The sequence below is a fragment of the Watersipora subatra genome, chromosome 7 (assembly GCF_963576615.1).
Source record: "Watersipora subatra chromosome 7, tzWatSuba1.1, whole genome shotgun sequence".
Lineage (NCBI taxonomy): Eukaryota > Metazoa > Bryozoa > Gymnolaemata > Cheilostomatida > Watersiporidae > Watersipora > Watersipora subatra.
Genome location: NC_088714.1, coordinates 41239896 through 41266952, shown reverse-complemented (window position 1 = coordinate 41266952; position 27057 = coordinate 41239896). Strand labels below are relative to the sequence as shown.

The 27057-nt window shown below is 37.0% G+C and overlaps 1 protein-coding gene across 2 annotated transcripts in view; it reads right to left on the bottom strand.

Moving 5' to 3' along the window:
• Positions 1-26792, bottom strand: part of LOC137400103 (glutamate carboxypeptidase 2-like) — a 38082-nt gene extending 11290 nt beyond the window's left edge. Inside the window, exons 1-13 of one of the 2 annotated variants that reach the window (XM_068086411.1) lie at positions 26708-26792; positions 21741-21890; positions 21005-21131; positions 18267-18439; positions 17824-18074; positions 16272-16455; positions 15806-15893; positions 15145-15323; positions 7932-8137; positions 7133-7264; positions 6765-6865; positions 4705-4795; positions 2834-2923 (exon numbers count right to left, since the gene is read on the bottom strand). In XM_068086411.1, the coding sequence (XP_067942512.1) occupies positions 2834-2923; positions 4705-4795; positions 6765-6865; positions 7133-7264; positions 7932-8137; positions 15145-15323; positions 15806-15893; positions 16272-16455; positions 17824-18074; positions 18267-18439; positions 21005-21131; positions 21741-21834 (1716 nt within the window). In that variant the 5' untranslated portion in view covers positions 21835-21890; positions 26708-26792. Of the gene's footprint in view, positions 1-2833; positions 2924-4704; positions 4796-6764; positions 6866-7132; positions 7265-7931; positions 8138-15144; positions 15324-15805; positions 15894-16271; positions 16456-17823; positions 18075-18266; positions 18440-21004; positions 21132-21740; positions 21891-25885; positions 25956-26707 lie in introns of those variants that run through there. The other variant, XM_068086413.1, reaches the window with a different exon arrangement.
• Between the last annotated feature and the right edge of the window lie 265 nt (positions 26793-27057).

Here is a 27057-nt window from a genome sequence, read left to right as displayed (position 1 = left end):
TACAAGATAACTCTATAGTGATGACCGTTGTTTCCGAGCATTGAACTCTTTTAATTAGGCTAGTAGATAGTTGACTACCTAAATATAATGATAAGATCTCACTGGTTTCAATCCTAGACCAAAAATGAATTTATACTAACTTTTTGCAGGTTTTATCAGAAAGTGTAACTACACGGCTTCCTTACTCATCTTGTTTTGTTGTTCCACTCCAGTGATTCACCTATTATTACACGTGTGGGCGCTGTGTGCTCACTGACAGCATGTTTGTATAGTCTATGGTGTAATGGCCTATGACCATAGGTATGAGAGTACTAATCCTGATTTCATCATTCATGGTTGAAAACAATAATTAAAAATAGGTTAAAAGAGTCATTTTTGTACCAAAAGAAAAAGTAAATCTGAACCACACTTCCAATTGCGTACCAGTTGCAAAAGTTTTTTAGTACGCCGTTTTCGTTTATTTTTGCTTGTTTAGAAGATTGCCAAAAGTATATAGTAAGAGGCAGCACTTCAAGATTCAACAGATAGTATAACACAAACTTTGCCAGAAGAACCACGAATCTTCTGCTTCAACATTTAAATGCTGACTATATGCAGTATACATAGTTTTATTATATTGTGGTCATCATTAGCAAAAGACCATCTTCGGAGCTCAGCTTGATCTGTTACAGAGAGCACAAGGTATGTTTTTGGTTGCATCATTATATTATAGCTTTTTATGATCATTATATGTCAATTTTTATAAAGCCTTAATCATTTGTAAGTCTTTGTTTCACTTATATTACGTATATCTTGTGTCAGTAGAATATCTATGCTAGACTTTAACCTTCAATTCATGAATGACACAACATGAATGTTTACACTAGTATATGAATTTCATATTATTTTCTTGTATTAGCTAATGTGTGTTTCATTAAGTGGGATAACATGTTATTAACAGAAATGTTAACTTCTCGAACAAATATTATGAATTAGTATTGCCTTTTGGATTATACACCTGGTCTGTGTGTGCTTTTATTCTATTATCAGTGGTGGTAGTAGGATTAGTAGTGCTGCAAAAAAATATTGTTGTTTGTAAAGTTTAGCCATAGAATTATTGTCCCACGAACAAACGAGTAGAAGCGAAGTATGAGAGTTTTTATGATAAATGCATGTGCACACAACTTACGAAAATTAATCATCAACAATAAGACGAACCCTTGTCTAGAAATTTCATCAACAAATTTCACCATCGTTTTGTAGAGTCGCTAAAGTATAATAACGATACAAAACACATTTAAGCCTATTTAAATATGTTACCAAGTCTTTGTAAACCGTCGGCATTATCTTAAAACTTACCCATCTGATCGGATTATACACAAATAGACAGATTAATTTGGACGAAAATCGCCACAAAATGCCTGTAAAGCTTGGTTTAATAAAAGTTAAGACCGGAAATTGAAACATGCGTGCGCATTTCACGAAAAAATAACGTGCACATTTCACCAGTCTATAGCATTGTCGGAGGTTTCTGTAATTAACGTAGGAGTACTGAAATCGTTTCATTTTTGCCGATTTCAAAGTAACTGACATTTTACAGTAGACTCTTGAGTACTTCGGTATTCTAACTGATGTACAACGCAGTGTTAGTAAAGGAAATGACGATGATATTTTTTTCTAACAATTCTTATGAGATTTTAAGATTATGAGATTATACTTATGAAATTTTAAAAACTATGACGTTTTTAAATGTAAACAAAATTGTTTATTGGTTTTATATTATTACTATATTAATAATATTGGTTATTCTAATAATATCAGTGCATTTCACTTCTAATACTGGCCAATATTGCATTTCTCCTATTGCAGGGGGAGAGATATAAACATATAATCTTTTCCTTTCATTATTGCTATTTGTTGTATATAACACCCAGTACATTACAGCTACCATTGCAGTTATCCTATTGCACTGCAGTGCCATTTGACTGCTAATATTGCATTTCTCAACCATCAGTACCCTTTCTTTTTTTCCAATATCTCTTTGGTCGCGGGCTGTATGACAGTGGAATTTCTAGTTTAAAATGTTCCATAAATGTTGCAGTTTTTACGGTGAGAACTGTGTGAGATGAAATAAAGTTCCATCAGCCATAACCACTCTTCCTTGTAACGGATTAACGCTACAGAAAGCATTGGTATTTTTTATCATTTGCCATTGTTTTCGATGTTTGAGGTGATCTGACTGCCAGGATACTTAAAGATTAAAATTGACAAAACTTGATCAAGGTTAAAATGCTCAGCAGAAAAATATGTGCAAATGACGTCACTAGTTGTTATCATTCCATAGTTGATATCGGCTATTGTGTTGAAGTTGTACGGGTCTCTATTCTGTTGGTCTCGTTGCAATTACAAACGTCATAGTCACACATTCAACTGACCTGAGGGCTTTAGTCGTGATAAATTTTTGTCGATTTCAACCTTAAACATTCTGCCAATCAGACCATTTCAAACATCAAAAACGATCATAAATGATAGAAAAATATCGATACTTTCTGATAAAATATACTAAAATTTTGTGTAAGTCCATCTTCAAGCCGTGAAAGTAGAAAGTGAAACAAACTCATCGTTTTACTCTTAGACACTGCTGCCAGGATTGGACACCGCTGCCAGGGTTAGACACCGCTGCCAGGGTTAGACACCGCTGCCAGGGTTAGACACCGCTGCCAGGGTTAGACACCGCTGCCAGGGTTAGACACCGCTGCCAGGGTTAGACACCGCTGCCAGTGTTAGACACCGCTGCCAGGGTCAGAGCCCAAGGCAGTGCTCTATACTGGTATCCATGAAGTATAATACTCACCTGAAATCCTGGATCCATGATATGATCAACAAGGTAGAATGTCTCATAGACTGTATGGTAGAGAGGGTAGGAGGATAACTTCCATTTGTTCTAAAACAGCATTATCAAAACTGATTAACACTGGATTGCATTTCCTTCTGCTGAAATTGGAGGATGGTTATGATGACAGTTTATCTTGTGTCTGTGAGTGTGTGATTTTACTATATCTGTAGTTTAAAAGAGATGTCTAGGGAATAAAGAATTATCAGTGTTAATCCGTGGAGCACAAGATATGCAAAGACATTGCTAAAACTTGGTTCTCATATATTCCGGAAACACTGATGGCAGGATCGCAAGGCTATCTGGGGTGAAATGGGAACCTACATACAGAGTACTTGCGGCGGTCGACACAAGAGTTTAACGCAGTTCAACTTTTGCAAGGAGCCGCAGGCAAAACATTCCCGAAAATGTGCTGTGCGTGTGAAGGTCAGCACTTCGAAACGGCATAGCGTGTGGCCATTTTTATGTGATCACTAGCGACGCAGCTTTATGTGAATATAGGCCAACGAGTCTAGCGCCGCAATGGTTTTGCTGCACGAGATTACCGACGGGAAACAGCATCGCATTGAACATTGTAAGGAAGTAATGATATCACTTGCCCACACTGACTCTGTGAGGGCACCAAGATTAGGATAGTAGAGCTGGAACCAAACAGTCCATCCATCTATTTGCTTAAGTTACCATGGGTTATGAAACTCTTCTGATTATTTTGAAATCATTGTACTGAATTAATATTTTTCGTAATAGGTTGCTTTGCACCGTTCTTGAACCCAGGACGACCTTCAGTTGGTCAGACCGACATTCTACCACTTGCCCCACTGGATAACATTCCGAAGTCATTGAATAATCATTGGTGTAATAAGAGTCATGTTCTTTGACAGTAATAAGTTCTCATGCGAGGAAAGGGTTATAAGAGCATATTTACTATGACTTATTTAATGTGCAAAAGTAGAACCACTTGATGCAATGCCAGACTTAATTGGTAGTCTAAATCGTTTCGTTTTCTTATAAACGTACCATGATATATCTGATTGAAAACTCAAGAATCCGTATTCGCATGTATTATGTATATACAATGTACAATTGTACAATATATGTACAATATATGTACAATATATGTACAATATATGTGCAATATATGTGCAATATATGTGCAATATATGTGCAATATATGTGCAATATATGTGCAATATATGTGCAATATATGTGCAATATATGTGCAGTATATGTGCAATATATGTGCAATATATGTGCAATATAGGTGCAATATAGGTGCAATATAGGTGCAATATATGTGCAATATATGTGCAATATATGTGCAATATATGTGCAATATATGTGCAATATATGTACAATATATGTACAATATATGTACAATATATATACAATATATGTACAATATATATACAATATATGTACAATATATGTACAATATAAGTACAATATATGTACAATATATGTACAATATATGTACAATATATGTACAATATATGTACAATTATATATGTACAATATATGTACAATTATATATGTACAATACATGTACAATTATATATGTACAATATATGTACAATATAGGTACAATATATGTACAATATATGTAGAATGCTCTCAATGAATACATTCAGGGATGATTGTAGTCATGTAACAATTTGCCGAGCCGAATGCTGGTACTGCATAAATTCCTGTTTGAGTTAAAACTGGTTGACCACCAACTTATTCCACTTTACTGCAAATGTTCTACAAAGTACTGTATATCCTCGCATATAAGTTTATCTTGCATATAAGTTGTCCTTAGAAATTTTTTTTAGACGATTAGTAATAATTCTTACCCTATCCCAAGTGTAGCGTGGCTCCAGACAAGATATACCAAGAACATTCTGGAAAGGTGAGTAGTCGCTGCCACTCCCAATGGCTAGTACTCTGTAACACATCAATGCTATGGGGTTGATGACAGCCACATGTTGTTGCTGTACAAGAGGCTGTCCTAGAACCTAGGAAGCTACTCTTAAAGATTAATTTACACACAAATTATGTAGATTTTAACAGAAAGTATTGACGTCTTTCTATATTTTGTGATGTGATTGTTGTTGATATTTGAGGTGACCTTACTACCAGGTTTTTTCAAAATAAAATCGACAAAATTTGATCATGTTTAAAACGCTCAGAAGAAAAATACGTATCAAACTGACATCACTAGTTGTCATCATTGGGATAGTTGATATCAGCTATTGGTTCAAGTTGCAACGTTACAGGTCTTTATTCTGTCGGACTCTTCACAACTATAGACGACATAATTGTGCTTTCACTTGATCTGAACATTTTAGCCATGATCAACCTTTGTTGATTTTAATCGTGAAATATCCTGGCAGTCAGATCACCTCAACATCACCGATGACAGTTCGGTTAGGCTGTCCCTTTCAAATGACTCCAGAGAAAGCTAGCCAAAAAGGCAAACTGGCAAGGCTACAGGCCACGGGCCAGAGACTTGATGTCACTATGTACTGATCCATCACCACCGAAGGCAAAGTGCTGGCAGAACAGCTAAAGTTAGGAAACAAGAAGCTGGACATCTTGAACCACATGCGAGGATTTCTCCAAATCCGGCCAGATGGAGTACTGGAAGCTCGGGTAGCTCCCAAAACCATTCAAGATGCTGTGCCATCTGCCCTCCAGCCCTGCAGGAAATCATTGTGTGACAGGCACATGCTCTGGCCCACTCTAGGGTGGGACGGACAACAAGCTGACTCCAGTTTACTTTGTACTGGTCGGGCCTGACAGCTACAGTCATGAAGCTAGGAAAAAGCTTTGGGATGTGCTAGACCGCTAAACACAGTTGCATCAAGACAGCCAGTGGAAAACAAAGACTATATGTGAGCAGACCTTGGCAAAAGGTAGCTGTCGATCTGGTTGGACCACTTCCAATCCCCCAGAAAGCAATAGGTGGATGTTGGTACTTACGGACTACATCACCCAGTGGCAGAATTTCTTAGCCCAATCACAGCAAATACACATGAACCAGAGGGCGCAGTTTGAAAGCCAGTTAATGGCAGAACTGTGCCAGCTCTGAAACATAGAAAAGACACGCACACCACTTCGTACTACTCCCAGGTAAACCAAACAGTGGAGCGGAACAACCATGGACTGGGAGACTTACTGCGAATGCTGCTGCTCTCTCAAGGACAAAATGAGTGGAAGATACTGATTCCCAGCTGAAAAAGGCAGACGGATGCACCCCCCCCCCCCTTTGCTACTGGAGAAACAGCAAAGATGCTATGTCTGGAGCAGGAACTGAGGTTGCTGGACTAGCTGGAGAGTTACCCCCCCCCCTACCCAACCAAGTTTTTTCGACCAGGGAGCACGCAGTGAAAGTTCAGAAAAGATTCAAACCATGCACGGGGGCCTATAGCAGAACAAGGTTAAGCAGTTTTACAACAAGGTTAACAGGTCAACAAGGTTAACAGGTTAAGCCACTCCGAAAACTACAGTAGATCGATATGACGACTGGGCGTGCCACATGCTTGAGGGAAGTACACAAGTGGATTGGAGACCGGAGTCACCAATGGGGAGGAGAGTGTGAAGGATGGTAACTCGATTCAGTTTAGACTAACGCGACGCGACTCAGGCCAGCCTGGCACAACATAGGACAGCCTGGGCCAGCTTGGCGCAGGTCATACATAAGGAGGCGGAGCCTCTTAGCAAAGATTTGTATAGAAGGCACAGGCACGACAAGAAGGATCAGAGCCCATTTGCGCTTGCTTGTGAACTGTTGAATGCCTTACTCTATGATCATAAGCATAGTGAATACATATACTAAACTCAAAGTGCACTGAGTTACTCTTACATGTGGAACTGGTAAAGGTGACAGCACAAATCCTTAACAGTACATTACCTAGGTTTATCAGGCTGACTGTCAGAAGGAAAGTAGTGCAGCCACGAGTCATAGACACTTGTTCTTCCTGCTTGCACTTCCTCTTCATCTGGATTGGGAATCTAGAATGGTTTCAATAAAAATCTTATTTATATATGTATCCCAAAGGAATGAAAAGTTATAAGAAATGCATCCTCTAAACTTCTAAATGAGTTTGTGACTTTGGTGAAGGATACTCTTTACCGGACAATAGTTTAGCAGCTTAATCAGATGTTGGTGCCCTATCTGACATGGAAATAACTTAGACTTTCAGTGATCACTACTTGCAAGAGATATCTGTTCCTTGTCTCCCAGATGTCTATCTCCTAGATATTCTGAAAATCCATTACCTTTTTAGCTGCATCATAGACCATCGTATGCAGCAATGGTGACGCCTTGAACCTCATGAAGTCGACTCCTTCCATGAGCACATCGGCATTGATATAAGAAACAGCTCGTTGACCCAAAACTTTGGAGAAATGCTGTGAAGAAGGCGTACAAGATGATCGTAATGTTTCTTGCACCGAAATGGTGCAAGATCTTTGATAATGTGATGCGCAGCCAATGCATAAAGTAAAACAGCTAAGTACTAAGAAACAAGTCCTTGACAACTGATGTCGCTTATAGACCATTAATAACTATTCATAGACAACTATTAACTATTCATAAACAATTTATAACTATTCATAGACAATTTATAACTATTCATAGAACACGGGCAGCAATTGGTAGCATTCAAAGAACGCACTTCATATGACAAAAATTAACAGCTTTTTCATCCAACTATTTTTTTCCTGCGCTTTAAATTGAAAGTTACTTTTTTCCGAGTTGCTTTTAGTTCGACGGCCTGCTCCTGCTCACCATGCTAAAGAGACTTACATGTATTTCTCTGCGCCATGCGCATGCTTGTGTTATTGATTTCACCTTGGGCGCTTATTTTTACTACCACACATGCCCTATGTACTTACTGCTTGTAGTTTACATATCCTATGAACTTGATTTTCATATCTAGCATGCTCTAGTAACTTTCTTCTTTTATTTAGCATTTCATATCCTAAGTGCTAAAAATCATTCTCTTGGTTTTGAGGAATAGTTCGACATATTTTCTTTCCTCACAGCTTCCAAGCGTGCAATTTATCTGAATAATACCTCTGTAAACTCAAAAGAGCCAAGCAGACCCTGTTCCTCCGCTCCCCAGCTCGCAAACACTATTGTACGTCTCGGTCTCCAGTTGTTAGATTTCATCACAGTTGTAATGGCTCTAGAAACTTCCATCATGGCTGCTGCACTACTACTCGGATCAAGCGCTCCGTATACCCAAGCGTCTCGGTGAGTGCCAGCGACCACATATCGATCTGCAATGAGACAAGTTCCAGAAACCTAATGCCCCTTCTGCTAGAGTTTATACAGTACATTATATCACTGTAATACACTATATAATATAGGGTTTTATACACTTTATCTTATATTATAATATGGGTTGGGGCAATGGCGGAAAATGTAAATGAATTAAAGTACAAATCAATTGGTATGTTAAAATTTTATTAATATTTAAATTAATTAATTTCGAGTATGGGAACTTGCATCAACAATTGAATTACCAAAGTGTTTTCTGTGTGATTTCAATTAAGCGTAATGTACCAAATTAGTTTGGAGATTAATTGCATTAATATTTAAATACCAAATTAATTTGTATTCAAATTAAACTATCTTATTAATTAATACATGTTTAACATCATTAATATTATTGTTCTTTTAAATAATTTGTAAAATAATAAAATTAAATAGCGATTGAATAGAATAAGTTACTAAAATTAGTTTGTCAAATTACTGTATGAATTTTTGATTTAATAAACTAATTCTTTTTTTTTTAATTTTCCCTAAATTATCAACTTAGCATCTGAAAAAGCTGCATTAATATTTATATTTTGAACTAAATTACTATTTAGTAATTAATAGTTTAATGAGTAATTTAATGAAATTATTACAGAGCATGATTAAAGAAAAACTTACAACTATATATTTTTTCAAAAGTGTTGGTATTTTTTACCATTTGTGATTGTTTTTTAATGTTTGAGGTGCTCTTATTGCCAGGATGTTGCTATATTAAAATCGATAAAACTTGATTACAATTAAAACGTTCAAATAAACCAAAAGTGTGATTAGGACGCCTATAATTACAAAAAGACCGACAAAAGAGAAATGCTTAAAGCTACAGTTTAAATTCAAATAGATGATATCAACTATAGCAACGAAAGCAACTACAGATGTAATTTTACACGCATTTTTCTATTGAAAGTTTTAATTGCGATCAAGTTTTAGCAATTTTCATCTAGAAACATCCTGGCAGTCAGATGACCTCAGACATTAAAAGCAATCGCAAACGATACAAAAATACCCATACTTTCTGATAAAATTTACAAAAATGGCCACAACTCTTATCTTTCTTACTGCTTCTGGTCAGGAATATATAACTACAATAACTCACCGTTAAATTTCTAAGCTTATTTGGTCTCAAAAGGATTGATAAGTTGGAAGGGTATGTTGAGATCACTCAACCCTCGGCTTATAACCACCGCTATAAGTACAAGTAGAAATTTGAAAGATTGCTAAAAGATAAAATAAAAAATGCTTGCATCTGATAATTTGAGCCCATATGTCCTAATTTTTAAGCTCATTATTCATACAAAATTTTAAATACTCTTCACATTTTTCATATGACATTAGGATTAAATAACAAACTTCGTGTAGACAAACAGCACACCCCCCTAACTAACTGTTGTTAACAGTCTACCGAGGATAACCTTCATTAGCTAACAGGAGTTTATGTATCATGGAAGTGAACGTTTTTATCTGGTTCAAAGTATCTGGAGCTATGTTTTGTGAGCCAGGAAGTATTGCATGCTTGTGATACAATGAACACTTAGAGGAAGTATTGCATGCTTGTGATACAATGGACACTTAAAGGAAGTATTGCATGCTTGTGATACAATGGACAGTTAAAAGAAGTATTGCATGATTGTGATACAATGGATACTTAAAGGAAGTATTGCATGCTTGTGATACAATGGACACTTAAAGGAAGTATTGCATGCTTGTGATACATTGGACACTTAAAGGAAGTATTGCATGATTGTGATACAATGGATACTTAAAGGAAGTATTGCATGCTTGTGATACAATGGATACTTAAAGGAAGTATTGCATGCTTGTGATACAATGGACAGTTAAAAGAAGTATTGCATGATTGTGATACAATGGATACTTAAAGGAAGTATTGCATGCTTGTGATACAATGGACACTTAAAGGAAGTATTGCATGCTTGTGATACATTGGACACTTAAAGGAAGTATTGCATGATTGTGATACAATGGATACTTAAAGGAAGTATTGCATGCTTGTGATACAATGGATACTTAAAGGAAGTATTGCATGCTTGTGATACAATGGACCCTTAAAGGAAGTATTGCATGCTTGTGATACAATGGACACTTAAAGGAAGTATTGCATGCTTGTGATACAATGGACACTTGAAGGAAGTATTGCATGCTTGTGATACAATGGACACTTAGAGGAATTATTGCATGTTTATGATACACTTATACACTGCTTGTGGACACTTAACTTTTAAAAGAGTTTATCTGAAAGTATAGATACTTTTCTATCATTTGAGATATTTTTCCCTGTTTTAGATCATCTGTCTGTTAGGATGTTCCAGTAGTAAAATCGAAAAACTTGATCGCAGTTAAAACGCTCAGAAGAAGGGAACTTCTCCAAAAATGACATCAATGGGCACCCTTCTTGTTTGTCCTTTCTATTATGACATCAGCTACTGCATTAAAGTAGCAGTGTTACCCATCTCTGTTGATTATTTCATTTTATATTTGTCTATGACTTTTGGAATAAAACTTCAGTATAACCTTAAATACATTGCTATAGATGTTTTAAGTGAGAACGTCTCACTCGCAATAACCATAGAGAGTGTTAGATTTAACTATAGAGAGTATTTGTGATAACTAAGGAGAGTACTTGTGGTTACTGTAGATAGTGTTGGTGATAACTATAGAGAGTGCTAGAGTTAACTATAGAGAGTGCTAGAGTTAACTATAGAGAGTGCTAGAGTAAACTATAAAGAGTACTTTTGATAACTAAGGATAGTACTTGTGATTACTATAGAGAGTGCTAAAGTTAACTATAGAAAGTACTTGTGATAACTATAGAGAGTACTTGTGATAACTATGGAGAGTACTTGTGATAACTATGGAGAGTACTTGTGATAACTATGGAGAGTACTTGTGATAACTATAGAGAGTGCTTGTGATAACTATAGAGAGTACTTGTGATAACTATAGCGAGTACTTGTGATAACTATAAATAGTGCTAGTGATAACTATAGAGAGTTCTAGTGGTAACTATAGAGAGTACTTGTGATAACTATAGATAGTACTAATGATGACTATAGATAGTACTAATGATGACTATAGAGAGTGCTAGTGATAACTAAAGAGAGTACTTGTGATAACTATAGAGAGTACTTGTGATAACTATAGAGAGTACTTGTGATAACTATAGCGAGTACTTGTGATAACTATAAATAGTGCTAGTGATAACTATAGAGAGTTCTAGTGGTAACTATAGAGAGTACTTGTGATAAATATAGAGAGTACTAATGATGACTATAGAGAGTACTAATGATGGCTATAGAGAGTGCTAGTGGTAACTATAAAGAGTACTTGTTATAGCTATAGAGAGTGCTGGTGATAATTATAGAGAGTACTAATGATGACTATAGAGAGTATGTGTGATAACTATAGAGAGTACTAATGATGACTATAGAGAGTACTAATGATGACTATAGAGAGTGCTAAAGTTAATTATAGAAAGTACTTGTGATAACTATAGAAAGTACTTGTGATAACTATAGAAAGTACTTGTGATAACTATAGAGATTACTTGTGATAACTATAGAGAGTGCTTGTGATAACTAAGGAGAGTATTTGTGATAACTATAGAGAGTACTTGTGATAGCTATGGAGTGTACTTGTGATAACTATAGAGAGTACTAATGATGACTATAGAGAGTACTAATGATGACTATAGAGAGTACTAATGATGACTATAGAGAGTACTAATGATGACTATAGAGAGTACTAATGATGACTATAGAGAGTGTTAGTGATAATTATAGAGAGTACTAATGATGACTTGCCCTTGTAATGCTTAAGATAAGTAAAAATAATTGTGTGCATTCTGATTAGCACAGCATAGGTTTACTGACAAATTACTTTATTATAATAAAATTTAATATGTGTACAAACATGTCAAGTTGTAAATGTAGTAGCACCAATATAGACAAGGATGATTAACTATTTTCCTTCTCTCCAAATGGGGAAATTTTCTATCGGAAATTTGAAATTCCTTATATGAGTTACTGCACTATGAATCATACATTTGTTCTGGGGATTTCCCTAGATGGCCTAGAAATTTCCTCACATTATACACTGCCTAGCTTTCATTTTTGGAATATAACCAGATATATTTGACAACATGGCTTCGACATCATTGGACAGGAAAAACAGATCATTCAATAGAGATTGGACTGAGAAGTTCTTCTTCCATGAAGTAGCTAATAAACCAGTGTGCCTAATATGTTCTAAAACAATATCTATAAACAAGCAATCAAACCTCGCCAGACATTACAACACATGTCACTCAGACTATGATGGAAGATATCCAATTGGAACTGTCAGAAGTAAGGAGCATCTACAGAAGTTGTTACGGCAAGTGCATGGTCAGACGAATAGGATGAATTCTGCAACTTCGATTCAGAAAAGATGCACTGCTGCTAGTTACCAAGTAGCTTACATTCTTGGTAAAGCTATGGCTCCGTATGGTGAAAGCGAGACTATCAAAGAATGTATGCTGAACACTGTTCAAACACTATTTCCTGACAAAAAAGATATCCATGAGGACAAGCACAAGGAGTGCAGCTCTCACGCAAAACTACCACTAACCGAATTGAAACTATTGCAGAGCACCTAACAGAGAAAGTCGTGAATGACTGGAAAGATTGTACTGCTTTTTCCATAGCTTTGGATGAAAGTACGGATATTAATGATGTTGCACAGCTTTGTATATTTGTTCGATACTTTGCCAACAATGCGTTCCAAGAACAATTTTGTCACTGATTCCACTAACCAATCGTACCACAGGTGAAGATATTTACAAAGCTTTCAGGACATTAATGGATACTCATAATATACCTCTGGATAAAATAATAGTAGTAGCAACTGATGGCGCACCTGCGATGGTGGGGAGACAATCAGGTTTTGTAAAACATTTCATGGATGTTACTCCTACTGTAGTTCTATTCCACTGCATAACTCACGAGACTATGTTGTGCTCTAAGTTGAATGCTGACACCAAGAGCCTATGCTGAATGTTATGAAAATGATAAATTTATCTTAAAAACAAGTCAGTGTTGCGCCATCGACAGCTGAGAGCCTTCTTGCAGAACCTTGAAGCAGAATATGATGAGCTTCTTACTCACAATAATGTCTGGTAAGTTACACGCACGCATATAAAATGAATGTAAGAGTCATGTGCAACTTGTTTATAAAGCTTGGCAGCACATGCAACTGGATTTCTTATGTTGTTTTTAGGTTATCTGGTGAAACAATCACTCATATTATATCTATATCAGTTTCAATTTCTACTAATGATTTAAATTTGCCAACTTGCAGGTGGCTGAGCAAAGGCAAAGCTTAGAGTCGAGTGTGGATGCTCAGAAATGAGGTGGACAGCTTCCTTAGTGAGATTGATACAGAAGAAGCTAACACATTCTTGGAACTTCTGCGATCTGAACAGAAGATGGTGGACATAGCGTTTCTAGTTGACTTCTTCAGCTACATGAATGATCTGAATGTCAAGCTGCAAGGGGATGGAAAAGATGTTATTCATCTTTGGCAAATGATATCTGCTTACCAAAGAGAGTTGGATATATTCCACAACGATATTGTTAGTGATTTGGATCATTTTCCAACGCTAAAAGGCTTTATGCACACATTGGAAGATCCTGACATTGCCGATCATGTCAAACCACAAACATTCATAGCTTATGTTATCGATGAAATGAATCGTAGTTTCAAGGCTTTCAACGATTTGAATTTCCTAATCAATTTATTTGCTTGCCCTGATGATAAGGAAAACCACAAATGGAAACAGCAATTGCGTACATTTATAGTGGAGGTTATTCCAGCATCGATGGAGCTGGAGTTATGTGAATTTTTATCAGACAACTGTATTTGAGAGCAAAACAGAACCCAAGCACCATCGCTCTTCTGAACACAGCTCATCGACAATAAGAAGTCTCCTCTGCTGTCAAAAGTTGCCATAATACTGCTTAGTGTATCTGGCAGCACATACTTGTGTGAATGTCTGTTCAGTAAACTGGTGTTCATAAAAAATAAGTACAGAAGTACTCTGACCGACCAGCATACTAAGCAGCTTATAACTGTAGCGGTAAGCAAGATAGAGGTGGATTATATGGAGCTAGTAAACAGCCGAGAGTAGCCTCAATTATCCCACTGATCTGATATGAAATACTGAGGATGCAACTACCTACTACGCCACTACGACAACGCAGCAATTTCTCATGGACAGGGATAAGTGTACAATTGAAATGTGTGTTCAATGTACAATTATAAAAAATATAATATTATATGAATCACAAATTAACCTTGTTGTGCTTATTGCCCTATTAATGCTATATACCAGTATAGCTATATAGTGATATGGTTTGACAGTTTCCAAAAGGTTTGATCATGTGGCCCTTCGTTTTGGCGGACTTCTGAATTTGGCCCTCATGCAAAAGAAGTTGCCCACCCCTGCTATAGAGAGTATTTGTGATAACTATAGAGAGTACAAATGATGACTATAGAGAGTGCTAGTGGCGACTATAGAGAGTGCAGGTGATAACTATAAAAAGCATTTGTGGTAACTAAGGAGAGTACCTATAATAACTATAGATAGTGCTAGTGATAACTATAGAGAGTACTTGTGGTAACTAAGGAGAGTACTTGTGATAACTATAGATAGTGCTGGTGATAACTATAGAGAGTATTTGTGGTAACTAAGGAGAGTACTTATGGTAACTATAGATAGTACTTGTGATAACTATGGAGAGTACTAATGATGACTATAGATAGTGCTAGTGGTGACTATAGATAGTGCTAGTGATAACTATAGAGAGTACTTGTGATAACTATAGAGAGTACTTGTGTTAATAACTACATGTATGTGGATTGTAAACTGGTTCTTAAAATATTGCTCTGCTTGCAACCTCATTTGTTATTGACCTACCCTGCTCCACAGAGCCAGTGATGTAACCAATTACATTATAAGTGCGTCTGCGTATGTTGCGGGTGGTGATGTGCGCTGAGACTTTCATGTCACTGTTTAGGAATGATCCACCGAGTTTGTACACCAGGCCAGTTATCGAGCCTCTCCAATCTTCAGGAACTGTCTCTCCTCCCAACTGTCTAAACCAGATTGTCATATAAATAAATATCGGACATAAATAGTGAAGCATTCATTCTGGAGAACAATGGAACATCAAGTATGCTTCTAGCAACACTCTTTTTAGGCTATTTTTTATTGTGGTGCCATACTAGGCCATGATGCTACATTGTGCTATTGAACATTACCGTAATTGGATGTGATACCAGACATTATGCAGTGCCACTATTTAGTATGTTACTATGCTGTGACTCGTTGCTAGTTTATGATTTAATGCCTCACTATGATGTGATCCACTGTGGTATTATGAAGTAGCATGCTACAATATGATGTCATTATATGATACATTGTCATGCCATAATGCAACACTATGGTTCAAAACCATGCTAGTATGTGATAACTTGCTAGGGCGTGATGCTATACTATTATGTGGTATCACTCGATGATATGATGCCACACTACTATGTGCTACTGCATGTCATGTTGTACAAACAAATTTACGAACTGCATCAGTTGTCGCGCATCATCATAGCTGACTGGATGAGCTGGAATCTTGGGTAAGCCTTCTGTAGGATCAATCCGATAGGCACTATCTGTAATTGTGAAATCAACATAATCTTGAACAATTTGTTTTTATTAACGGTGCAATTAACTCTATTAACAATATGCATGCATGTTAACTCTATTAAAAATATGCACGCAGTGTAGTTCTGTTCATATGGTTTTTGCAAATTAACTACATGAACACGTACATGCATGTTAACAGAATTAACATTTGACATGTGTGTTAAATCTATCACCCTTGTACATATATGCTAACAATCAACACTGCGTATGAATTCCAAACCCAAATAATCAGTACTTAACAAGTAAACTACCTTATTCATAATGTATTTTGTCTATTTGTCGCTTGTCGTAAAACTATGAGTGTAATTTCTACAAAGCTTACATCATAAGGTTAGCCTAAGTACCTAAAGCAGGATAGAATGGTGTTAAAGGATCTCCAGCAACATCCATAACAGTTCCTCTCTGCACTCCTGTTTTTGGTATCCACCAGGAGTCTGGGTAGGAGCTGTTATCTGTTGGTGAGGTGAAATCGTAAGGATCAGTGTACAGTATTATTGCCTTCGCTCCATATTCTGCTGCCATGGACACCTGCCAGAGAATTGATACACTAAAGCATAAATAATAAGCCTAAGGCTAGATTCATACAGCCTTATGCTCCATATTCCGCTGCAATAAATGCTGTTGGAGAATTAGTACAATAAAGCTCAGGAAATGATTTAAGAATGAAAGCTACGTTGAGAATTTACCAGACTAATGTTACCCCTCTGAACGATAATAACAGGGAGCAGCTTTATCGTTATTAACCTTTATTAACCTTAAAACTTACATGTATATACAGTTCTAAGGCTAGTCATTTGAGTTTTTATAGATAAATCTACTAGAAACTATTCACTATGATAACAAGTCTAACGAGAAAAAAGGAATAATTTTACTCAGCCAATAATTGTTTTGCGCTAACAGACTTGAGACCGTTATTATTCTTTATGTTTTATTTCTATAATTTTTTTTATTAATTTATAAAGTTGTCAAATGCTTTATTTCATCTATTAAACATGCAAACAGAAAGGAATATAGAGAACTGTTGAATCATGGAATGATAGAGGAAATGTATGGGCATTAAGCAAACAACTCCAAACTAATTACAATGCATCACACTAGCTGTATTTGGAACATAGCAGCTTCTCAGCTGTATTGTTTAATAAATAAAAAATAAAGTAAACATATTTTATGGAAAAAGGCCTCTTAAACATATTCAACGAGTTTTTAAGACTGCCCACCTACCCATAACATGCATCAACACGTAGTAAATCCGCCTCAGACTTTGGTGAAGAAGTCAGCAGTGTTGTCATATATTGGAGCAAATACATGTATTTTTATTTTAAAAAACTTTCAACTTTGTTCAATTGAGTTCAGAGCGCAAAAGCAATGACATATTTTAGGTAACTACATATAGTGTTAAATATGCTAAAAACTAATCTATTCAAACTTAAATCAACACAACAAATACAGTGCTCGTGTTTGCAACACTTAAACAGCAATTGTATTCTGGCCTGAATACTAATTCAAGCTGTTTCAAGGACAAACACGTGTTACTACTTGCACTTGTTCAATGACACTTGGCAATAACATGCCTTTACTGATAACACCCTTTAAACCCTTTTAGTGATAGCCATGACTGCGCATTGCTTGAAATGCAACAGGTCATAAGGTCATTCGCTGAGGACTCCAGTTTACCCTCATCATGAAGCATTTTAGTTAGTAAAGTAGACATGCGGGTGCACAACCTTACTGATGAGACTTGCATTTGTCATCGACCCGCATTACTGATGATACACAAGTGTACCTAACAAATATATTTCATTTCATGAAGAGATTAACTTTCATTAAAAGTCAATTTACCAACCCCATAACTATTTTCGCTAATGTTCAGATTTTCCCCGTAGTATCTAATTTTACCTTAACTCCTCTGAAGATCTTGCCATATCGGGCTATCACTATCGAGTCATTAAGCTCTATAGACTTGTTGTTTTTGAGCCAATAAAAATCTTCTTCTCTGCCGTAGTTGACATAGAATAGCTTTTGTGAAGTCACATCTCCTGGCGGTGAGTAAGCATTAAAAGGGGGTACAATATTATCTTCTGGTTGAATATCTTCTGGTCTGAGAATAGCTTCAGCTGGTTGGGATTCAAAAAAGGTACTTCCATTATCTGGGAGAAATAGAGAGACAAAAGTTTATAGTGATGGTAGAGGAACATGCTGCCAGGCATAAAACTACGAAATAAAACATATTCTATCCAAAACATTTTGATAGCATGAAAATCTCTGATTGTGTATCTCAGCTGTTGCAAGCTTTTCAGTTTTACCAAGAACTGGATTATGGGAAGCCATTCATAACGCACCCCATTTTAGGCTGATAAGATTTGGATCTCCTTCCATGGGATAAGAAAGCAAGACATCATAGCTATTGATGTCCACACGATCAAGGCCTTGGTCCAGCCACTGCTGTTTTACTTGCTCCGCTTGCTCCAAGTCAGCAGATGTTCCCGCAAGGTGGGGATGGGCAGTGTATTTCCTTTAAATACATGAGAGAACTGTTTAGTATGACTTTGTGGTCTACATAATAAGACTGTTTAGTATGACTTTGTGGTCTACATGAGAGGACTGTTTAGTATGACTTTGTGGTCTACATGAGAGGACTGTTTAGTATGACTTTGTGGTCTACATGAGAGGACTGTTTAGTATGACTTTGTGGTCTACATGAGAGAACTGTTTAGTATGACTTTGTGGTCTACATGAGAGGACTGTTTAGTATGACTTTGTGGTCTACATGAGAGGACTGTTTAGTATGACTTTGTGGTCTACATGAGAGGACTGTTTAGTATGGCAATAAGAAACCTTCTCAAGGTCCTGCAAGTTATTAATAATAGCTTATTACTCTCTCTAGTTTACCTCATAGACCTCAACTATGTCATAAATATGCCTTCTCAAGGATATACATAGTTTTTTTAACGCAAACGCCTGCCACCAATCATTAACAACTTTTTACACTGGTCAAATATGTTTGGCACAACAACTGTATGGATTTAATGGATTTAATAACCAAAGCCTACAAATTCTGCGTTTTCAGTATACTCTTCTATGGTTCCAAACCTTTGATCACCTAAAGACCCCAAGAATCTTAGCTCATTACATTTTACCTGAGAAACCTCCTAATCCTTTTATGACAACTCTGAAAGCTGGTTCACACTACATCACCGTATGGCGGCGTTTTCCTTTCGGCGTTCATCGTCGATTATGTGAACCATAAACCGATGCCATTGACGAAGCAAAGCTATTACATCGGGAAAGTTTGCAGCATTCATACTTCTCCAATATTTCGCCGAGCATCGATGACCGCCTTTTCATTGTGAACCATTTCAGCGATAGTGATTCGCGATCGCAGATGGCGTGATTTATTTATTTCCGCCTATGATAGTTCCTGCAAGACTAGTATTTGATTGTAGCACTCGAAACCAAAGACGTATCTTCACAAATATTTAAAAAGAAAAATAAGAACACAACGTCACAGAGTATTTGCTGATGCAAACGCGAATGGGTTTGGGATAGTGTGAACATCGTTATCATCGACGATCACCAAAGTATTGTGGCATCAACTCCGAGATATGGCGATGTTGTTTGAACCACCTTCAAGAAGACAAGATGATCAAATAAAACATTTTATGTAAGCTAGCTCCAGACCCCTCTCCGCAAGCACCCGCACACACACAGGTATGTGTATGTGCGTGTGTGGGTGTGCATGTGGGTGCCAGACCAGGGTTGTGACCATTTAAAAAAAATCATAAATTTGTCATTGATGAGTACTCTCTGATGCCCAGATGTAAGATGCATTGCAGTTGCAGTAAATTCTTTGCTTGATATCTATGTAATTGCAATAACAGTGCAGTAGCAGTAAAAAGCGTGTCAGAGCCATGCAGTATAATTGCATTGCGTATTTTTACTACTTCGTGGTATTTAGTATACATGCAATACAACTGTCTGGTATTGCACAGTAGGCAGTATCGATGTGATGACAGTGTCACCTACTGCACAGTGTGCAGTAGGTGCACAGTGTGTAGTACTAGATGTAGTGGTAATGTCGCTAGTGTAAATTTTACAGTGCGATATACAGTAGAAACTGTTGCATTACACTGTTTAAACATGCACAACACTTTTGTGTGAAAACTCATCAGAGAATGAACTATCGAGTTCCCCTATCTACATTCTACTATCAAGAATATCCACAACACAATTACATGGTGTGAATGCTGCTCAAGCATGATTATAATTGGGCAAGCAAAATGATCTCAATTAGTATATTGTATGCGGTTTAAACCAAATTTAGTTAATGCCAGATTCCCAATTCAAAAATGATATTGAACATAACCTGCAAGTTTACGAGCTTGCTACGCATAGCCTCTGACAATTTTCTACAATGCAATACATATGCTTGACCTTGACGAACCAGCAGTATCAGTTGATCCGCAGTATCAGCTTCATACTAACGCGCAGTCGCGGTACACATGCAGTTCTAAGTTTCGAAGAATGGCCATTCGCAGTTTTCATGAAGCATTGGGCTTATGGTAATGAGTCACGGAAATAAGTGCGCTATTAATCACAATAGGCAACTTTTAGTCGAAGAACAGTTGCAGTAGTAGTAAACGTTTACTGCGCATTCGAAAGTATAATGTACTGTAAAGTTACTGAGTGATGCACCACAATGATGCAGTGTAATTCTATAGCGTCACAACCCTGGCATGCGCGCAAGCACACAGGCACACACACGAACACACACACTCGCACTCATGCGCAAACACCTACACACCCACACATCCACGGACGCACACCCACACGCATGTGCACACATGCCCACACATCAGCGGGCGCACAACCGCACACATGTGCACACACCTCCGCTAGAGCACACCCGCACACATTTTTTTTTTATCGTCTATTATTAGGGACAAAATGATAGCAGCAATCAGCTGCTCAGACAGACCTCTTTATAGACCAGAAGGTTAAAATGATGACTCCATACAGGCAGTGAGCCTGGCATTTCTAATAGCTACACAATATTAGAATATAAACAGATATAGCTTACTTCAAGTTTTGACGAATGTTTTCAGCATTCACTTCTTTAATAAGCAGATCTGATATCGCAGGGTTCGGTGCGTTGCTGTTTTCAAATGTTGCCACCTCTTTCTTTTTGTTAGTTGCCCCATAATGTCCTGTCGTATAAACATCACATATAACATTTCTCCTTTTGCTGGTTTCTTTCGAAAAAGATTCAATGGCCTTTTCACCATCCGAGTATAATATCTTCTCCTAAAGATATCTGGATGGTCGAGTTACACGGTATTTTGTAATTCAACTGTTTCACTACTGACAATGTACGCTTTGCGTATTGTACTCAGCTGTTTAATCCAAAACAGATGACAAAGTATCTTTATTGTGCTCTTGTAGCTAGTAGGAGATGGAATCAGTGCATATAGGAGACCAGATAAAGCTATTACCGTATGTATTCGCAATCACTCATGCATTCCTCGATAGAGCATGTGTAGGGAATCTAAAAGTGTCCCTCGTCTAGTTTCAAAAAGGACTGAAACCCCTGACTATTGGCCTTAGCTACCAATATCCACTTGTACTAGGGAAAGGCACCCTCCTTAGTGCAACACATCTAGTACTCGTGCCAGCATCAAACTTCATGAGTAATTAAATTGGGCATTGGTCAAGCAAGAGCAAGACAGCGAATGACAATGGATCAAATTTGCTACCTGAAAAATTTGATTATAAGTCAGCATCCAATTCTGCATCTAGAATTTGTCTTGTGCGCTTACCTGCTAAAGCTCCAATCAAAATGCCCACAAGAAATATTACAAGAAATATGGCGAGATTCCTCAATAGTATCCGTCTATTCGAGCCACATCCCATGTTTGCGCATGAGAATAAGGAGGCAAGTGACACTTCTGCTTCTGATTTCTGATCGGCTATCAATGGAAAGGTCAAAGGGTAAGGATTAGCATTAAAGGTTGACTTGCAACAAAATTCACATAGCAGTTATTTGGTATCATAAGATTCACCATGTCTTACTCTGTTGTGTTGTAGGTGCCAAATGTGTGGAAAAATGATTACAAGCTCTTAAAAGCTCAAAAACGAACAGCTAATCGCCGCCATCACGAAACTCTAAACCGTGAATATACGCAAAGGATAAAGAGTTTATTTAAAGGTTGACTTGCAACAAAATTCACATTACAGTTATTTGGTATCAAAGATTCACCATGTCTTACTCTGTTGTGTTGTAGGTGCCAAATATCTGAAAATGTGATTACAAGCTTTTGAAAGCTCAAAAATGAAAAGCCGCCGTAGACTGGAATCTCTTTATTTCTCTGGCGTAGTCATGAAATTTGGTTATTGTTTTGTCACGTGATGTTCTCATGTGAATTGAAAGGCCAATACAAAGCTCAATATAAACTTATCTTAGCACTAGTTTATGACAAATACTTCGGGTTTTACCGAAGACCCTGTATCAAATATAGATGCTCACTACTTTACAGTTTTGTTTTGGTTTGGTCTAATCGGCAAGTCGTAATCTGTTCATGTGACCCAATACTTCACAAATAATTTCTGCAGCACTTTTCGATTATTACAGGTGACCAACAGGCTCGTCATGGTTATCAGACTATGATATGTAGGCCTACTCCTTCGAGGTAAGGTTAAAAAATTAAATGAATTTTTACAGTAAGTTATAATATATCAGTGCTAAAAGTGACAGCATTACAATGACGTCAAAATAGACGCGTAAGAACAATAAACATGGTTTTATTGAATGTGTGAAGTATATTTGTAAAAATATTTCGACGAATAAGGTTGCATGAAAGTTTAAACAGAAACCATCTAACACAGCTACGTCACATTTGAGCCGTTTTGGAAAGAGAATCCAAACTACAGCGGTCTCGTGTGGCTGCGATTTACTATTCATTTTGAGCTTTCAAGAGCTTGTAATTACATTCCCACATATTTCCCACATGTGAATCTTTTGATACCAAATAACTGTAATGTGAATTTTGTTGCAAGTCAACCTTTAATTTTCTTTCCCTGTTGTAGAAGCTTTCATCACTTCATTCTTGTAACAGCTTGACTCGTGCCGTAGTGTGACAGACAGTCCGCTCATTAAAAGCTAAGATGTTTATAATATGGGTAGCCATGATTGGTTGGGTAGTTGGTCTTTCCTAGGAGCTTAACTTGACTGCTGATGAGCACCTGCTCTCTGTTTATATCGCATAAGATGGAAAGAGGATGTTCCTTACAAACTCAAATGCTGAAAATAATTTGTGAGTAGGGCACTAGCCAGTATGTGTAAAAGTGTATCTATTTAGCAATGGCCTAGTAATAAATAACATGTATGGTATAGTGCAGACACTACACATTACTACACAGTATTACATGTGATATGTATGGCATTGAACAGACACTACACATTAATACACATTACTACACAGTACTACACAGTACTACACAGTACTACATGTAATATGTATGGCATTGTGCAGACACTAAACAGTACTACACAGTACTACACAGTACTACACAGTATTACATGTAATATGTATGGCATTGTACAGACACTACACAGTACTACACAGTACTACATGTAATATGTATGGCATTGTACAGACACTACACAGTACTACACAGTACTACACAGTATTACATGTAATATGTATGGCATTGTACAGACACTACACAGTACTACACAGTACTACACAGTATTACATGTAATATGTATGGCATTGTACAGACACTACACAGTACTACACAGTACTACACAGTACTACACAGTACTACCCAGTACTACCCAGTACTACCCAGTACTACATGTAATATGTATGACATTGTACAGACACTACACAGTACTACACAGTACTACACAGTATTACATGTAATATGTATGGCATTGTACAGACACTACACAGTACTACACAGTACTACACAGTATTACATGTAATATGTATGGCATTGTACAGACACTACACAGTACTACACAGTACTACACAGTACTACCCAGTACTACCCAGTACTACCCAGTACTACATGTAATATGTATGACATTGTACAGACATTACGCAGTACTAAACGTCATATGTATGGTATAGTGTCTGGTAATGGTTTATTCCAAATAACTCATTGGTGTTGACCTGAATACGTCATTCCTAGCGATTGTGGCAGCTAGACATTTATTTGACAATCATTATCTCATTTTAATAGCATCGCTGTAACATATCCAGGGCAGACATTCATTTACACAAGCTGTGCAATGCTGACTGTTCCATTTACATTAGCAGTCATCACTGGCTTGCATCGCTGTGAACTACATTGTATGTCTAAAATAACCAATATCATCATGCGTCTGCCTTCAAGGTTTATTCTCAATACCTAATATGGTAATATATATGGTAATAATAGTACTACTGTTATAATACACCTGTCAAATAACCGCAGTTGAGATTTTTCCTGTTGAAAAGATAAAATGTATACTTTGACTAATGTTGTGTGTCACCTATCCCGAGTTGTGTTTGGCAGTGTTTGTGTTGTCATCAATACGCCATCATAGCCTTCTCTAGATATATAAATCTTAAAGTCTGGCCAGTCTGTCCAGCTATAGATACTAATATCTAGGAATCAAAGATCTGCTTCGTGCTGGATTTGATCTCAGATCTTCCCGTTCACCAAGCGAAAACCTAACCAATTAAGCTCTGCGAGATGCAATGGATACATTGGGCGATATAAATCATTATCTCGGTTAACATACGCATAGCACTCTGTGTTACGCAGCAATATCACTAAAGCTTGCTCTCACGGCTCTTATCCATCGTTTTTTCTAAGTCATCGCCTGTTTGCACATGCGCTCGTCCACAAAAAAGCCGCCATCTTTGTAGAAAACCATCGTCGTTCTCTTGATTAATAGTATTTTTCGGTATTGTTTTGATACTAAAATAAAAAATTTGCAAACAAAAGCATTGTTTGCAATAATTAATTGCAAAAGCTTTGTGTTTTTAACGATAAAAGTTCTCCATAAAGATGGCAGACAACGATAGAATGACGTCACGAAAAACAATTAGTAAGTTTAGCATTGCGGATAGTAGCTTACTCAATTTATTCATTGGGCAATGTGCCAGGCTAATGGCAAGTGGCAGGCAACTAAATTACCTACCACTGTTTACAAGCTGTTTTTAATACATAATAATAATATACATGTAATAGTTTTATATGAAAGAAACATTTTCATTTATATAGAGTCAGTATTTTACATGTGATTGCTATGTGCACAGTGTACGTTACTCAAATATAATATATGGCTTGAAATTTAAAGTGAAAGTCTTATTTGCACCAGACTTTATGCCGAACTCTAAGTGTGAGATCAGCGCACCCTCACACACACACCACTGGCAGTGATGGTTCTCAGACAAATATGTAATATTATATTTTTTTATTATGTGGTCAATTCTTGTCCAAATCTTGATAATTACCTTTTTTCTTTTCCTAAACTTTTCTAATATTGTTAAAAACTAGATACCTCAAATTGGAGGCCCCTATTTCTTCTACTGAAAGGCTCCAGAGCCAGCGTACTCTATCGACCTAACTGTTCAACACAGCCTTACACACATACAGAGTGTAAGTAGAATAATGAAGGGATGAATTTTGGAACTAGCGAACTCCATGGTTTAACCAAATGACACAATCTTGGTCAGAAACTCTCTTGTCAAAGTCTGACACAGTCATGAAAACAATTACACCCTCAAACGTGGTTGCTAAATCAACTAAACACCTCAAACACGGTTGTAAAACTAGTTACACATCCCAAAGACAGTTGCGAAAGTAACTGCACCACCTAAACACAATTGTGGCAACAACTATGCATCTAAAACACAGCTGCGAAGGCCAAAGACAGAGATATTAAAATCTACTATAAAAATACACATACCGATCTCAAACTGCCTCACATTTTCACACTTCTACTCCTCACATTTTTACACTTTCTCTGGCATGCAAACAAGCTTCAGCTCTCATTCATCCTCGCATTCTTGCATGTTAACTTAATTAGGTTTTAGTCACACACAAAATGCATGGTTCAAGTAGGACCAGCGATTATTACTATAGCAACCTCAGTTGTCAGTTCAGATGCTCAGCCAGCCTGGAGGATGTAAAGAATAATGCGGCAGAAAAAGTAATCACGCACTGATTTATCTGTCTATAATTACTTTCCTTTTTTATGACAAAGTGAAGCTACACTCCAGTCTATTAATTACATATGAACTTACATAACATTTTAGAAGCATTTATCAAGAAGTATCGTATTGTTCTATCATTGTTGCTGTTGATGTTTGAGATGATCTGACTGCCAGGATGTTTTAAGATAAAAATCGACAAAACTTGATCACGGTTAAAACAATCAGAGAAAAGTTCTGAAATGATGTCACTAGTGGCTATTGTCGCTATCCTTGATATCAGCTATTGTATTCAAGTTGCAGCGTTGCACGTGTCTTTTCTGTTGGTCTCTTTGCAACTGTGTGTGTCATAATCACACTTTCGCTTGATATGAGCCTTTTCATTGCGATAAAATTTTGTTAATTTTAATCTTGAAACATCCTGGCAGTCAGATCACCTCAAACATCAAAAACAATCGCAAATGATAGAAAAATACCGACACTTTCTGATAAAGTCTACTAAAATTTTGAGCAAGTACACCTTAAATAAGAGTCTAAAGGAGCAAACAGCTTGTAGGTGTAGTAATTGGATTGCTTACGTATAATACTTCCTGTGAAAGACACTCGACTCAGCAAGAAGATTTCACCGCATCAGACTGGGCAGTATACTTGCTTCCAATGAATGCAAACACGAAGCTGAGTGTATGAATGCTGGCATCTGAAGCTAATATTTAATGGACTGATTATAGCAAGGCCTGCACACTCGGCTGAGCATTCAGAGCAATTCTTTTCTTCTGGTGGCATCTGGCAGTAAATGGCTCAAGTCTCTCAAGAACCCAGAAAGGTTTTTATAGATGTACATTAGCTCGCATGACCTTTCACGAGCTCGTACAAACTCACACGAGAACTCATGAATTAGTGTCAGAAAAAGACTGGAGAAAAATTCACG